Here is a 16,276-nt window from a genome sequence, read left to right as displayed (position 1 = left end):
TCTACCAAGTTGGTAGAGCACTTGCCCGCGAAAGGCAAAGGTCCCGAGTTCGAGTCTCAGTCGGGCACACAGTTTTAATCTGCCAGGAAGTTTCATATCAGCGCACACTCCGCTGCAGAGTGAAAATCTCATTCTGTATTAACAATACATTTTGAAGGCCGTATGCACATATAGCACTGAATGTAACTGTAATATTACACCATTGTACAACATGTAGTTCAGGAGAGATGATGTCATAAACAGTGAAGTGCATGAGAAATGCCACATCGTGTATGAATTTAAATTTATTACTTCATTGCTACCATAATTATTTTATGGACTATAAGATGCATTTTTTCTCCAAAAAATTGTCTCCAAAATTCAGGTGCATTTTATACTCGAAATCAATATAAAAATGTCCAGTCACTGATTTAAAATTACCGCCAGTCTTAAATATTGTTATATATCTGATGCCATGGGAAACCTCTCTCTATCAGGCAACACTTGATTCAATTGGCAGCAGCAGTGCACTGATGTACCGAACTTGAGTTGCAGTGATTCACAAGCATGGTAACACAGTCTTCCTCCTGCTCCACAATTACAAACCCAGAACATTGTCTAACCTATGGTGTGTCACTGCAGTCTACATTAACTGAAAGTGACTTGTGTTATTGGTAACAGTACAATATTTTTATTAGTAGCTAGTTTTGTAAAGGAAAAAAACTGTAAGTAATAACACATGCAGAAGAACATGGAAATAAAGCAGCTGAGTGACATTTTGGCCCTCCACCAACAGAAAAAAACCACTTGTGATTGGCGGGCTAGTAAAGAAGAACTGAAAAAAAGTGGAAGACTAAATGTGCAAATAGAGGACTGAATGCAAAATGGCCAAAGCTAAAAGATGACGTATTGAAATGGATTCAGGGACACCGTCAAACTGGCACTGGAATTAATACAAAAATGATTCAAATACATGCTTGTAAGCTAGAAGTACAGAGGAACTTAACAGACTGGTTGGTGCTAAACTTTTATGAAGTGTGATACCCTTAGCATGCGAACCAAAACCAAATAATTTCAGAAAACACCAAAAGAGTATAAAGAGAAAATATTTCCATTACTTTCTTATTCAACATCAAAAGAAAACCAGTATGAAACTAAGCCAAATAGTGAATATGGACAAAACTCCTCTCACATTTGATGTACCAAGTAACAGAACTGTTGCCATGAAAAAATGCACTAGACTGTTGTCCCTTCATGTTGTTGTTAATGGTACTAAACTTAATCTAACGATAATTTTCAAGCACAAAACAATGCCAGAACCTTCTGAAGTACTGCCAGGTGTTGTTGTTCATGTACATGACAAGAGTTGGATGGACAAGGCTGGTATGAAATCATGGATTAACAGAGTGTGGGAAAAAAGGAAATGAGCTTTACTGAAGAAGAGTTCTCTTCTTGTGCTAGATCAGTCTAACAGTCATTCGAAAAATTCTGTGAAAGAGAAACTGAGGCAGAAGAATACAGAGCTTGCTGTTATTCTGGGAGAACTTACGTCATAATTGCAATCTTTTGATGTCGTGATAAATAAACCATTTACAGTGTATATGAGAGAGGAATGGAACAAATGATGATGGATGAAACTCAATATGAATTCACACTGAAGGGAGCTTTAAAATGAGCTACAGTCAAACATGTATGTCAGTGGATAAAACAATCATGGTCTAGAGTGAGGAAAAACATTATTGTTAAATATTTCAAGAAGTGCAGTGTAAGTAATGCTCTTAATGATAGTGACGACCATCTTATATATGAAACGGGCAATGATGATGATGAAGTGGGAGAAGAACAAGAAGATGAAGAAGGAAGTTCAGATGATAATTTTCAGGGATTTTAAAGGTCAGTTCGGTTTTATAAACTAAGATTTTTTTGTCTGGCTATACAATCTAATAATAAAAATAGTAAAAATGTTATTTTTTAAAAAAGTTTCTGAAAAATTAATATCTGTTTTATAGCCCATAAAATATGGTATTAACTCCATTTGCAACACATTTTGCAGACAGTATCCACACACGCCGCTGAATGCACCTAGACAATTATATCACTGTACGATATATAGTTCAGGAGATATGACATCATAAACACTACGCACAAGGCCAGATGCTGCATGAAATGGGCGTGGATGCACAGCTATAAATCAATACCTGGGCCACATGGGCTTTCTCTGCTAGTAATGTAGTAATTATTGGATGGAAAATGTGAAGTATAACGTATGTTCCTAAATTTCAGGTTGATGTCCCAACCTGGACTATCCATTGTTTAAATTTCACGAATGATTCTTTTGAAATATATCTTGGGTTCAGTTTTGATGCAATTTAACTCTTAGAGGCAGGGGTGGCCACAGAAAGAGGTGATACATAAAAGATAATTCTGTAGATCACAGCAACTTCAACCTAACTTAGCACACATATGAACTACCTCTTTCAAAAAAATTACTGTAGAACTGGGACACACCTAGCACTATTAAGGCAAAGGGTACAGAGTAGAGGAGAGAAGTGAGTAACATGTATGCTTAACTGTAGAATAGAAAGAGAAATTTCAATCAAATTTGGCACACATAAGGCTTCCATCTAGGAAAAAGAAGATACTGTGGAGGTAGGCTAATACACACATATCATCTCTGCATGAGTAGTAAAATGTCACACGCAAACATAACTCTGGAATACCTGTAGCAATTTCAACCTAACTTGCCATATACATATGACTTTTTATCTGGAAAAATTCTTGTTGTGGCAAGTCTCCTCCTGGCAACTTTAGGGAAGAGGTGCTGGTGTGAACTAGGGGACATGTGAAACCACAGTTTTCATGGTTGCCTGGCAGATTGATGACAGTCCTGATGATATATTTTAATGTATTGTGGGAGGGGGTGGAGGGCATATGTTTCACATGAAACTCTTGTGTAACAAATTAAATGTTTGAAAAATGGGAGATTATCTGTCAAATAAATCATATTTCACATTTTTTGCTACCTAATATAGTACAACAAAAGTATCTGGTATTGCCCAGGATATACTGGGCGGAGAGGTAATCAGCTCTCCAGTATGTAGTTTAACTGTGAAATGGTCACCTATCTTCAGCAGAGATCTTCCTTGTGAACTTCCTTAAGTGCTGAATGCAGCCAAATGACTGCAGTATTTCTGGAAGTCTATGGAAGCTGCTAGGTTCTGTGACAGAGAGACTCTTATCATCCCACTGGGGAAAGGGCTTTTTCCTTCTCCAAACAGATGATTTGAGGATGGCATAACATTTGTAATTTGCTCAGCCACCTCTTGGATACTGAGTTTGATTCAAATATAGAAAATCTGCTACATAACATGCACTTTACTATGCTTACTGCCCATTTGGGCAGCTTCATGGACTGGGTATTCCTGGCAGATTAAGCTACATAGAAAAATGGTTAATAGTGGTTTGTTCATATCAACATGACTGGTCCTGTCAAGAAGCTGATAATTGCAGATAAAATGATGGTTTTTTGGAGCAAATGAAAAGTTATGGTAACTGATGTAAGCTGGTATGGAGAGAGGTGGCTGAGTTGTGACAAGTGGCTTTGACAAACATAATCAGACAACTTTGCTCTTTACCCAGTAACCTTTTCTTTCCTGTGAAGCTTGTAGTCTTTTAAGACAGGGGCAGCAGATGGTTTTCTTTATCACAGCATATTCCCTTTGGCAACATGGACTGCACAAGATGTAAATGGACTTAATAACCCATACATATTCGTCATCATGAAATAAAAAAATAAAGCATGTAATCAGATGTCTTGGCAGACATTTTGTTGTGATGTCTGAAATACAGACATGGATAAATTATTTTAGGTTGAAGACTGTGAAACTGTGGTGGGTTTTGTACTTAAAATGTTTTTCATTACTTTGGAGAGAATGGCAAATTGGCGAACTAGTATCAGTATACTAGAGAGCTACGCTTTACATGAACATTTTCATCAACAAGTGATGGTAGATATGTCCACTGTTGGTGCCTGTGTGAATGCATCTACTTTTAATGTATCTGTAGCAAACACACAATAGTCTCTATTTTCAGCTGGATGCTTTCTGAACTATTAATCCACAACGATGTGCTCCAGGACAAATTTCCTGCTATTGGCATGATCTATACTTGTGAGTATAATGTGACCTTTATTCAGGCCCTTCTACCATGAATGGGATTGCAATATACAAGCCTGCTTCCACACATGCCTTGACACATTCAGGTAAGATAGTAGAGTTAAATATCAAAGTAAAGGCACCAGACTTCTCCAGTTGTCTGTCTATTCCTTTCAGTCTGCATATTATATTTGTAACACCATCATCTGTCCACCCTCACCATAACTATCTAGGTTTACAAGCATGATATTTCGCATCATACATCTTGCCTCAGATTAAATGCAAATAAGATACAGAAAGTTCCTGCAGATTTAATGTGGTAACTGCTACAACAGTAAAAGGTAGACTAGGAGAGAGACATTACTTATCTCTAGGAGAAATGTGACTCTATTCTGTGTCAATTCACAAAAGTGTCTTCTTTGTCTCCATCCAACAATGATTATGCTTTGAAACAATATTATTTATCTTCAGTCAAATATTTGGAAAAGACTACTCAGGAGGGCTAACTTCTTGAGTCGTTGGGGGTTAATTATTAACTGTGGTACACCCATTCCACTGCAATATTTTGGTTTTGAACTTAAAGGTTCCAAGTCTGACTTCATTAGTAGTTGGGGAATTATATGTCCCAAGTAGCTGGGGAACTACAGGTATACGCAAACAGTGCAATGCTTTCCTGGGTAAGCCTGATAAAATTTGGTTCAGGCACATATCGAGACACATTCACTGTCTGACACTCAACAGTGCTCACTGAACCATGCCCAGAGTTTATGATAATAGAACACTGGTGGTGTTGAGCAGTAGCCAATTAAGGGTGCCCAAACTAGCTGAGCTTAATGCAGAGAGCAACTTGAGATGGAGGAACTTTTCTGATTTTCCCAGGATCTGTTTTCCTTGTCTTGGTAAGTACTAGGAGGGACAGCAGGAAATGATGAAAAGTACATTTATTTTGTTTGTGTCAACAAACAGTGTTACTTCATTCAAATGATAAAATTTTAAATTATTTGATACACAATATGCACACAACATTAGACACACATGTAATAAATCTGATTTACCTTAATACAGCATCCGAGCAAATCTCATTTACTTATTTGTACATCGATGTTTTCAAAAACTGCTTATGTACTAACCTGCACAGATCTTATGTCCATTAGCCCTTCCAACTTCTCTCTAATTTTAACATTTCCAGAGCCTGTTAGCTTGTCAGCTCGATGTAAGGCCTCAGTCTCCCAATCTGTCCAATATATATGTGACCCCATGATCACTAATCCATATGGATGGGGGACATCGCTAACAATGACACGTCTATCATTGCCATCTAAATCTGAACTTTCAATGGTATTGAGTTTTCCATCATTCCAGTATAGACGATTTTCTGGGCGATCTATTGCAAGGCCATTTGGCCATATTAGTCCCTCTGATATCAATGTCTTCCTGAAAGAAATAGTTCCTCTTGTCATTGACTGTTGTTGATGAGCTCTCAAAGAGGCATAATTTTCAGAAGCAAGAAAGAAAGAGACAGCAAAACATTTTTTTCCTAAAAGATAATAATGAATGAAATTTTATGAAAAAAGTGTTCTAATGGCTTAGACTAAAATATGAATATAAAATTGTAAAATTTCTATGTAGTAAATGCTGTAGTTTTAAAGAGTACTAAGATTTCTGACTATTCATTTAGTCTTATTCTGACAACTATGAACAATTTTTAATTTCTTTGCACTGTTTTATGATGGGTGTAAATTCTAATAGTCTGGCACTTCTGAAGCTGTTTCCAATCCATCTTTTGTGGTGTGCCGATAGGATCAGTCTAAACTATGATTGTTCATTATGGCAGTTTGAGGATATTCGTGACAATAAAACAAAAATGTAGAATATTCAGCATTTTTAGCAGCCACTGAGCAGAAAATGCTCCGCTATCTTCACACTTACAGCACACAGTCTATTTATGTTAAAATGAAATCAGAAGACTATGTGAACACGACTGTGTACTGCTGTCATTTGGAGTACTAACATTATCATATTAAGCTTTTAAAACAATGTGTTCAGTTTACTTTGAGGAAAATAGACATATACCTTTCCATATCCCCACCCCCTCACATTTTCACACCATAATATCTAAATCTGAAGAACAACACCCAATGTAATCTAAAGCCTAGAAGAGTAGTTGGAGAAGAGGGGTAGGAAGTTTGAGTCCAAAGTAGTTCACATCTCATTATACACTTCTAGTATAACATGTGAAGAATTGGTTAGGGCAATTTCATGAAGTAAATTTCTGACATTTGTGTATCATTCTTTAGAACAACAACAACAACTACTACTACTACTACTACAACTAATACTACTAACTTCCGAAACAAACAGATTTTTTTTTTCTGTCTGTCAACTGTACATATAATCTTCAAATATATTTGCAAATATATATTGTCCCATAGCAAATTAAAAGTACATTTAAAATGACACAACTGAAATATTATCTTTTCGTTTTGCCTGTAAGGAACACCCTGTGTCAAAAGTGTTCTGAACAATTAAAAAGCTGTACAAATTACTATGAACATTCTACATCAAATTCATGGCACAAAAAATTTACGGCACTGAATATGCAGCAGCATTAGAAGGACAAACTCCACATACGCACTGAAGAATTTTCTTTGTAATCATTGTGTGTGTGTGTGTGTGTGTGTGTGTGTGTGTGTGTGTGTCATGCAAATATCTGGACCTTCTCTTACATAACTGCCAGGCTGCTGAACTATATGACAAAGATGGTTAGTGAAAACAGTAAATACTATGACTTTTATATGAGGATACCTGTTCCTCCCATCCATGTCAGCTTGTTCTATTCTGGCATTCTTGCCCCAATCGGACCAGTACATAAGACCTCTACTATAATGAAGTGTTATGGCTCTAGGAGATTCCAGTCCTGACCACACTAGCACTTTTCGGTTACGCCCATCTAGTTCCGCTACTTCTATGCTATTGCGGCCTGCATCAGTCCAATATATCTGCAATAAAGAAAACAAATAAAATGCTATATCATAAATGCTTCAAACATTAGGCTCATACAATGGAAGTCTGCAAAAAATTGAATCCCAGACACAAAAGAATTTGAATAATTAGAAATTTTTTTTGCCACTAAAAATCTGATCCATGTAATTCTTTGTTGTTGTAGTGCAATCAATCATTCTTTGCTTATTTAATCAAGAGTCTCTTTTATCTTTCTGTAGTCTTGGAAACAGCACATGACCAATGATTTTCCATGTATACTCACCGTATCATCACAGATTAAAACAGATTTTCTTCCATCTACACAAGACATACACCTGCCCCCCCCCTCCCCCCTGCCTGGCACACACAAACTCCCAAGTAGTTTGTTTTTTACACTTTTATCTCCTGGAGTACATCAAATACAAATTTTTCTTTAAGGCTTTCAATTTTTGCATTTTGTTTTCACATTTCTCTAGATCAATCCTTAATGTTTTATAAAAAGTTATGTATCTCATTTTCTTTAAGTTACATCACAAATGCTTCTAATATTGGACTCACAGAATGTAATTATGCAAGACTAAGTGAATCCTGTTCGAAGAAAGAAGGTTGGTGTGTCAAGCATTCTGTTTAGAAAGAGATGGAAAATACTTTTCAGTGGCGTATTTATGCTTTTTTCCCCTCTGTTCCACAGCACATAATGCAGGAGTTTTCTCCTCCAGCTAATAACATTGGCATATGCTCATATTGGGACGTTGTTCCTGCTTCTAACACTCTCTTGATAAATGAAACTGTTGCTATAATTTGTTAACATAATACGTGTGTTTGCATTATGTAACACACAATGAACTCATCATTCCTTCACTAGCACGAAAATCAATGCTAAATGTTCTATGCATGCCTCAAAGTGCACACAACAGACAATACTGCCAGAATGATGCAGATGGCTGGTGCATCACGTTGTGCACTGCCCCTTGCTACTGCACATCACCCTGATGTGATTTAATACTGGCACTGTGGTCTTACTGTGCACACTGTTGTACTATCATTTTAAAACCACATTCCTGTGGGAAATCTACAGAATATCAGTCAACTTGCTCACTTATCTGCACTGTAAACTAGACAAGGGCGGGGTACAGAAATCATGTGATTTCTTTATAAATAACTTGGTCTGTTTGAAAGATACAATTCATATGGATATAAAGAAAACAAGATATATGCATGCAGTAAAGCACAGGAACACTAATGGTTACATGTGGAAGAACTGAAGATAAAATTCAGAAGATGTTGCCCACCATTTCTGACACATACTCTAAGCCACTATCAACAATTAGGGGACAGTCCAAACTGACATGTCAAAACCAGCCCTCAAATTTTTTATACTGAAAGAATATGCTGACAGAAACACAATTCCAGACTTTTAGCATTTAAAACACATTGCAAGCTTTTTTTTAAATGTTGAAGTTTGCCAAATTCATAGCTCGCCAGGTGGCTGGAGGAAAGTACACCCCCACTGTGGCTCTAGTACACAGCGCATGCAAACGATGGCAGGCACACATCCTTGGCTAATGGTATATCAGTAAACAGATAACACGGCACATTGTGATCATAATTTGTAAGGCAAATTTCACTTTTATTTGATGGTTTCTTTGATACAATTGTTCACAGTTACTAACTGTTTGAATTTGCAACTCATTTAATATCTGTAATAATTAGCAGTTGCCTTAGTGGTATTGCCAAATGTTAACAATGGATATAAAAGCTAAATGTTAACAATGGATATAAAATTGAATTACTTTTCTTTGTGATTCCTTCATACAGTATATGTTTGTTAAAAGTATCTGTCTTTGTGCAGCTTCCGGAGTTCACAGTAATGCGGAATCCAATTATGTCTTCAACCTTGCAAAGATCAACTATGAAGAATGTAATATGCAACTGAAATCACCTACTTCTTCTGAAGACCTACATGCATGTTATTTATTAGCTAATTCCTTAAACGTTCATTCAAATGATGTTGACATTTTGTTAAAAATTGTGGGAACATTCAGAACAAAAACTAAGTATCTTCCAAGCCCAAAGGAAATATGTACAGCAACATCTTTCACTGACAAAGAAAAGGCTGCAAACTTTTTGGTTAAACAAAGGAGGGAGAAAACACTTAAACTTAAGCAGTGTGCAAAGCCGGTTTCATCTTGTAAAATCAAAACATAAACTGTATAAATGGAAGCAAGATTTACATGAAGTATGACATATGCACCAAAAAGAAAATCACAAAAGTGTGAAAGGAAACTTATTTGAAATATTTAGAACTGCTTGTGAGACTAAATGCACCTTTACCAAGGAAGATCTATGAGACTGCAGTTCCGAATTGCAAGTGACATGAAACTTACTGATTTCCAGGCTTCTTCAACCTTGTTAAACAGAGCCAGAGAATTATTCAGAAACAGAAGTCATAAAAGTATGAAGTTTATCTCGAGTAAACTTGCAGAGATGTCACTAATAGATAATACTATAGAAAAATTCACCATGAAGATGAAGCTTCTTGCTATCTCCTAAAATGTTGTGTATAAATTCAATTAGTCAGGTTTTGTGCATGATCTGTGTGCCAACTGCATTTCCCACAGTTTTATATTTGTCTTCAGGAACATCAAAGTAAATTAGAACCAAAAATTTAAAAATGGTCCATTTACTTGTAAAACCTTGTAATCAATGTAGCACGATCTGGAAAAATGGGAGAGAATCATTTTCCAAACTGTCTTCCTCCCATTTGCATAAAATAATTCATTGCTTTTGTTGGACTACTGGCTTGGACATTATGACACCCTATCTTTAGGAGGACAATGAGAAGAGGGGGTAGGTGTTCCGCAGGGATCCGTGCTGGGCCCTTTCCTTTTCCTAATAATGATAAATGACCTGCCATCATTTATCAAATCCAGAACAGTACTCTATGCTGATGATACAACATTTCTGAACAGCAGTAATGATCTTAATAGCCTTAAAACATGTGTTACAGAGACAATTGAGCAAGCTTCACTCTGGTTTAAAGCAAATGGGTTCTTGCTTAATGAAAGCAAAACCCAGCAGATGGTATTTAGTTTAAAAGACAAGTTTCCATCAGATGATCGTAGTTGTGTTAAATTTTTGGGGGTATATTTGGATGATAAACTTTCTTGGAATCCACATATTAAGTATATTAGCGGTAAATTGTCTAGGGTAATCTATTTGTTAAGGCGATTAATGCACTGTGTACCTAAAAATTATGTTAGAGTATCTTACTACTCATTTTTCCAAAGCATCATATCCTATGGCATTATTTTGTGGGGAAACTCCACTTGTGTGCATGATATACTATTGCTGCAAAAGAAAGCTATTAGGATAATTACAGGCTCACCATACAAGGCTCATTGTAAACCTTTGTTTACTCTACAAAAAATCATGACAGTAATTAGATTAGATTAGATTAGATTTACTTTCATTCCAATTGATCCGTAGTGAGGAGGTCCTCCAGGATGTGGAACATGTCAGAAAAACAACAATACATGACAAATATTTAAACTAAAACAAATAAGCTAATGTACCATTCCACAGGTCCCAAGTGGAGTGATCGTCATTTTTTAATGAACACTAAGAGTCATTTTACAAATACTATTGCACTGAATTTAAAATAAAAAAGTTTTATATTTATTTATAAGGTAAGAAACATGTAATACAACTACTGTAATACTTATTTACAATGAACACATTACTGCACTGAAATGGTGCAGAAGTTAGATTATACTTACACACACACACACACACACACACACACACACACACACACACAAATTTTCAGTGAACACATTACTGCACTGAAATTGTGCAGAAGTTATGTTGTACTTATATACAAATCAGTTGGTTTTCCTCAGAAATTCATCAATGGAGTAGAAGGAGTTGGCCACCAATAAATCCTTTAGGCTTCTCTTAAACTGAATTTCATTGGTTGTTAAGCTTTTTATGGCTGCTGGCAAGTTATTGAAAATGTGTGTTCCTGAATAATGCACACCTTTTTGTACAAGACTAAGTGACTTTAAATCCTTGTGAAGATTATTCTTATTTCTAGTATTGATTCCATGAATTGAGCTGTTGGTTTGAAAAAGTGATATATTTTTAATGACAAATTTCATTAAGGAATAAATATATTGGGAAGCTGTAGTTAGTATCCCTAGTTCCCTAAACAGGCTTCTGCAGGATGTTCTTGAGTTCACACCACATATAATTCTTACTGCACGTTTTTGTGCCCGGAAAACTTTAGCTTGGCTTGATGAATTACCCCAGAAAATAATCCCATATGACATTATGGAATGAAAGTAAGCATAGTATGCCAGCTTTTTCATTTTTATATCCCCTATGTCTGACAAAATTCGCATTGCAAACAGAGATTTGTTAAGACGCTTCAGCAGTTCTGTGGTGTGCTCCTCCCAGTTGAATTTATTATCAAGCTGTAATCCCAAGAATTTAACACCGTCCACTTCTTCTATCTTCTTGTCATCATATGTTAGACATATACTCTTGGGACACCCCTTACAAGTTCTGAACTGCATGTAGTGTGTTTTTTCAAAGTTTAGTGACAAAGAATTGGCTAGGAACCAGTGATTAATGTCTACAAATATTTTATTGGCTGATCTTTCTAAGACTACACTTGATTTGCTATTTATTGCAATGTTTGTATCATCAGCAAACAAAACAAACTTGGCATCTGGTAATGTTACTGATGAAAGGTCATTGATATACACAAGAAAAAGTAAGGGCCCCAAAATGGAACCTTGTGGGACCCCACATGTAATTAGTTCCCAGTTGGATGATGCCTGATAGCTTGATACATGTCTCTTTCCTAATAACACCCTTTGTTTCCTGCCAGAGATATAAGATTTGAACCATTTTGCAGCATTTCCTGTTACACTATAATATTCTAGTTTACTTAAAAGGATATTGTGATTTACACAGTCAAATGCCTTTGACAGATCACAAAATATACCAGTTGCCTGCAATTTTTTGTCTAATGAATTAAGTACATTTTCACTGTAAGTGTAGATAGCCTTCTCAATATCAGAACCTTCTCAATATATATTTATTATGTTTTAATCTACACAAAAAAGAACTTACCTAAAGTAAAACGCAGGGCAAATATACATTGTTACAGCACTAGGACAAACAGCTCTATCTATACGCCCTACCACAGACTGTCAAAATCAGTTAACAGTTATGAACTTATGGGCCACAAATTATTTAACAAACTTCCACAAGGTATACAAAATTTACCAGAGCAACAATACAAACAAACACTTTATGACTGGTTAGTTGTAAACCCATTCTACAATGTAAAGGATTTCATGACCTGTGATATTAACTTCCACAAGGTATACAAAATTTACCAGAGCAACAATACAAACAAACACTTTATGACTGGTTAGTTGTAAACCCATTCTACAATGTAAAGGATTTCATGACCTGTGATATTAAACTGTAAAGTTCTTAACAATTCTGTCCTTCTATAGCATGTACTGTACTGTACTGTATTATATGTATGACTTTGTCTATTGCTGTAATGGCTTAAAGACAATAAAATGATGATTATTATTATTATTATTATTATTACTATTAGTGCAATTTGGATTCCACCCAGAACTAATAGTGTGAACCAGCCTCTCGGTAAAAAAATTTTCAACAGTGTAAAGCAGTTTTCAGAAAATTGTCAGACAATACAATTCCCAATAGCTCTCTGTTATTTCAGGTTTATCAGTGGAACAGTATTGTTAGTCTTCAGTCATTTCTGCATTGTTAGTTTGAATCACCACATTCCACAAATTTGATCAGGTATGTCCAGTACACAGCACAATTTCAAGCACTTGCATGCAGTAAAATGTGGTAATGCACAGACATATATGGGTCTGTGAGTTACTGCTTGTTAAAATGCTCATTGCCAATTAAAATATGCCTTTTTTGAAGTGAAAATTTATGTTAAGTAAGAAAAATCTAATTTGTTTGGGTTGAGGAAACCAAACAAAGAATACGTTTGACAACACTGCCTCAAGCAGGCTGCTTGAATTTGCCACGTGATGAACTGATTGGCTAACTCCAATGGTAAATACCTCAGAAATGGTGCAATGTATGAAATTTGTTTCTTAACAGTTATTTCTCAGCATAACGTTCCCTGCAACACCCTTACATGTTTTTCACACTGTTTCTGACCACCCTTTATATAGGTGTACAAGGTGCACTAGAGCAAAAAGCCTGTTGGCTATCAGATGATTATGTGACTTTCACTAAGCAGTTAGTGGGCAAATGCTAACAATGAATTTTGGGACTTTGTAGTTCAATGTGCTATGCGAGATTATACTTGAGAAAGACAGAATGATACATATACACAATAAAAAGGGACATGTAACTGCAATAGAAGACATACTATCTAACATATAAACTACTTTTGAAGTGCCAAAATGTACTAGAACAAATAAAATGTCCATAAAACACCAGACTGTACAATGTACTTGCGGTGAGACAGTTGCAATTCCTGAAATGCATTGCCCAGTTGCAATTCCTGAAATTCATTGCTGAGGCTTGATTGATTAATTGTTAGCGTTTATGGGACCAAACAGTGAGAGCATCACTCCTGTGATTCTGAAGTTACTCACAGAAGAAAGAGCATCCGCTAAAAGTGGATGGATCCAGTCAGGGGAGTCAAATTATAAAATAATGAAATTAAAACCCACACAGAAAAGGCATAAAAGGTGAGACCAAATCTAAAAACTGCAAACAAGGCGGTCTGTCCATGAGGGTCAAGCAAAACATTACACCTGAAAATAAAAATCACTTTCATGGAGGAAACTGAGGACCACTTCAACCATCCGTGAATCATCTGCTAATAATAAAATTAAGGATTCGGGAAGACTAAACTGAGCAGGAATGGCCAAAACAAGGGGAAATTCCACCACTATGTGGGATACCGTCAGTCTGGCTCCACAACTGCATTATGGTGGTGGTTCGTTACGCAGGAGGAAACAATGGGTGAGCCTGGTATTATCAATGCATAGACGGCATAAAACAGTAGACTCCTTCTGAGAGGAGCAGGAAGAAGAGCACGAAACTGCAGCAGACTCCTTGATTGTGTGAAGTTTATTGCTATGAGCAGATGCTACTGAGTGGGAGCTGCACCAGGTGCAAAAATTGTCAACGTACAATGCTGGGGTAACCACGGGTCCAACAGGTTACAAACCCATTGATGGCTATGAAGAAGAGTGTGACACCCTGTGTGGTACCTTTCTTCTGAATCCGAGGGGCACTGAGTGAAGTGACAACTTGAACCTGGAAGAGCAGGTGAGACAAAAACTCAAGGATAGAATTCAGAAGGGGGCCACGGAAGTGCCAGTCATGGAGGGTAACTAAACTTTGATGGCACCAAGGCATGTAGTATGCCTACGTAGGTCAAAGAAGATTGAAATGAGGTGCTGGCGGTTAGTAAAAGCTTTTCAGAAGGTTGTTTCCAATCTGATTAAATGGGCAGTTGGTGATTGTCCTGCCCAGAAGTCACACTGATACAGGGCAGAAGGCCCCGAGGTTCGAGTAGCCAACATAATCTGAAGCAAACTATCCTCTCAAGTGATTTGCAAGGGACACTCATCAGACTAATTGGATGGTAGTGTACCACGCAAGATCATGGACATCTAAATGAACAGATCAAAATGTTGAGACTGTCACAAATTAAACAAGAAAAAATAGAGGATGCAAATGATGAGGACTTGGTAGATGGTAACAGTTATGTGAACGAATCAGTTGATATGTTTGATTGGCCACAAATAAGGAAAGACCCAAAAGAAGCATATGAGGTAGAGTCAGAGCTCAAAAATTTGGTAGAACAAGAAAGTAGATAACTGTTGAGTGTGATTGACTGTTTTAAAATGTTGTCTGATCAAGTGAAAACACAAAAGATGTCGTCAGATCAAACGGAAAATCAGAGGTCTTGACAACGGAACTGCAACCCAAGGTAGCAATCTTGTAAGCCAGCTTAAAATATAGGTTTGCCACCTCAAAAGTCAAATGAAGATTCATAACACAAAATTAAGTCAACAGATTGAACAGGTAGACCAAAAAGTAGGTACTTTAGTTTTACTGTTACTGAAATGAAAAATGGAATTAATTACAAAAATGAAAAATGAGCATGCCAAGACAAATTAATGATATTAATGAAATGTTTGATGTTGAAATCATTAACATCTAATAAATAGAGCCTTTGGTAGTGATGAAAGTGGATGAAAAAACTTTTGGTCTGAAAACTGAAATAGTTGGCGAGTGCAAGAACGAAATCTCACATTTGAGAAGAACAGTTTCAGATACCAAAAAAATTTTAAGTAAACAAGTTGTTGATGCATACAGAAGTGTGATCAAAACACTTCGCAAATTCAAGGAAAAATTTCTGACCTCGAATGTAAAATAAGAGACAGGCGTGGTGTCATTATTAACAGAACACCTCTTAACAAATTGTTGGAAGGCGAGGAAAGGTTTGATCCCATCAAGAAAAATAATGGATGGCATCCATTAGATTTCGTAAAAAATTATGAAAGAATTTTTTTCTGATTATTTATCTGATCAGAAAAAGATAAACATGATGATTTGTGCCTTGGCAGGTGATGCCAAGCATGGGGGAATTAATCTGAATACTGAACAAATAACGTTTGATGAATTTAAACAAAAATTCAAAGAAGAATGCTGGTCTTAACAAAAGCAGAATTGCTTATGGTGAGAGTTTATCATGGCTGAACTCCATATTAATAGGGGCAGGAATTCTTTAAGAGATTTCTGTGAGTACTGGTACTGGAAGTTGACACACTTAAGAAGTAGACGATCAGAATCAGAAATTATCTGGGAACTGTGGAAAAATCCCCCAGAAGATTCTAAAAGATACGTAGGAAACAACCACTGAAGCTTCTTAGCATTCTTAGAAAGGATAAAAGATGAAGACCACTGGCAAGGAAACAGGGATAACTGCCAGAATAATTCTAACAGTAACATCTGTAATCATAACAAACAAAAGGCAATGATGGCTATCGCATCAATGTGATTCAAAGAGGTAGAGGTAAGGGAAGAGGGAGAGGAAACTCTGTCAGTCAAGGTAGAGGTTTTTCGATACG

At 36.4% G+C, this 16,276-nt stretch overlaps 1 protein-coding gene across 1 annotated transcript in view; it reads right to left on the bottom strand.

Moving 5' to 3' along the window:
• LOC124606219 (low-density lipoprotein receptor-related protein 4) overlaps window positions 1–16,276 on the bottom strand; it is a 633,935-nt gene that overhangs the window by 58,235 nt on the left and 559,424 nt on the right. The window contains exons 23-24 of the mRNA XM_047138193.1: window positions 6,939–7,132; window positions 5,264–5,567 (exon numbers count right to left, since the gene is read on the bottom strand). Of these exons, the coding sequence (XP_046994149.1) occupies window positions 5,264–5,567; window positions 6,939–7,132 (498 nt within the window). The remainder of the gene's footprint in view (window positions 1–5,263; window positions 5,568–6,938; window positions 7,133–16,276) is intronic.

The sequence above is a fragment of the Schistocerca americana genome, chromosome 3, assembly GCF_021461395.2.
Source record: "Schistocerca americana isolate TAMUIC-IGC-003095 chromosome 3, iqSchAmer2.1, whole genome shotgun sequence".
Lineage (NCBI taxonomy): Eukaryota > Metazoa > Arthropoda > Insecta > Orthoptera > Acrididae > Schistocerca > Schistocerca americana.
Note: the sequence above shows the minus strand (reverse complement) of the source record. Positions and strands in the feature narration are given on the sequence as shown.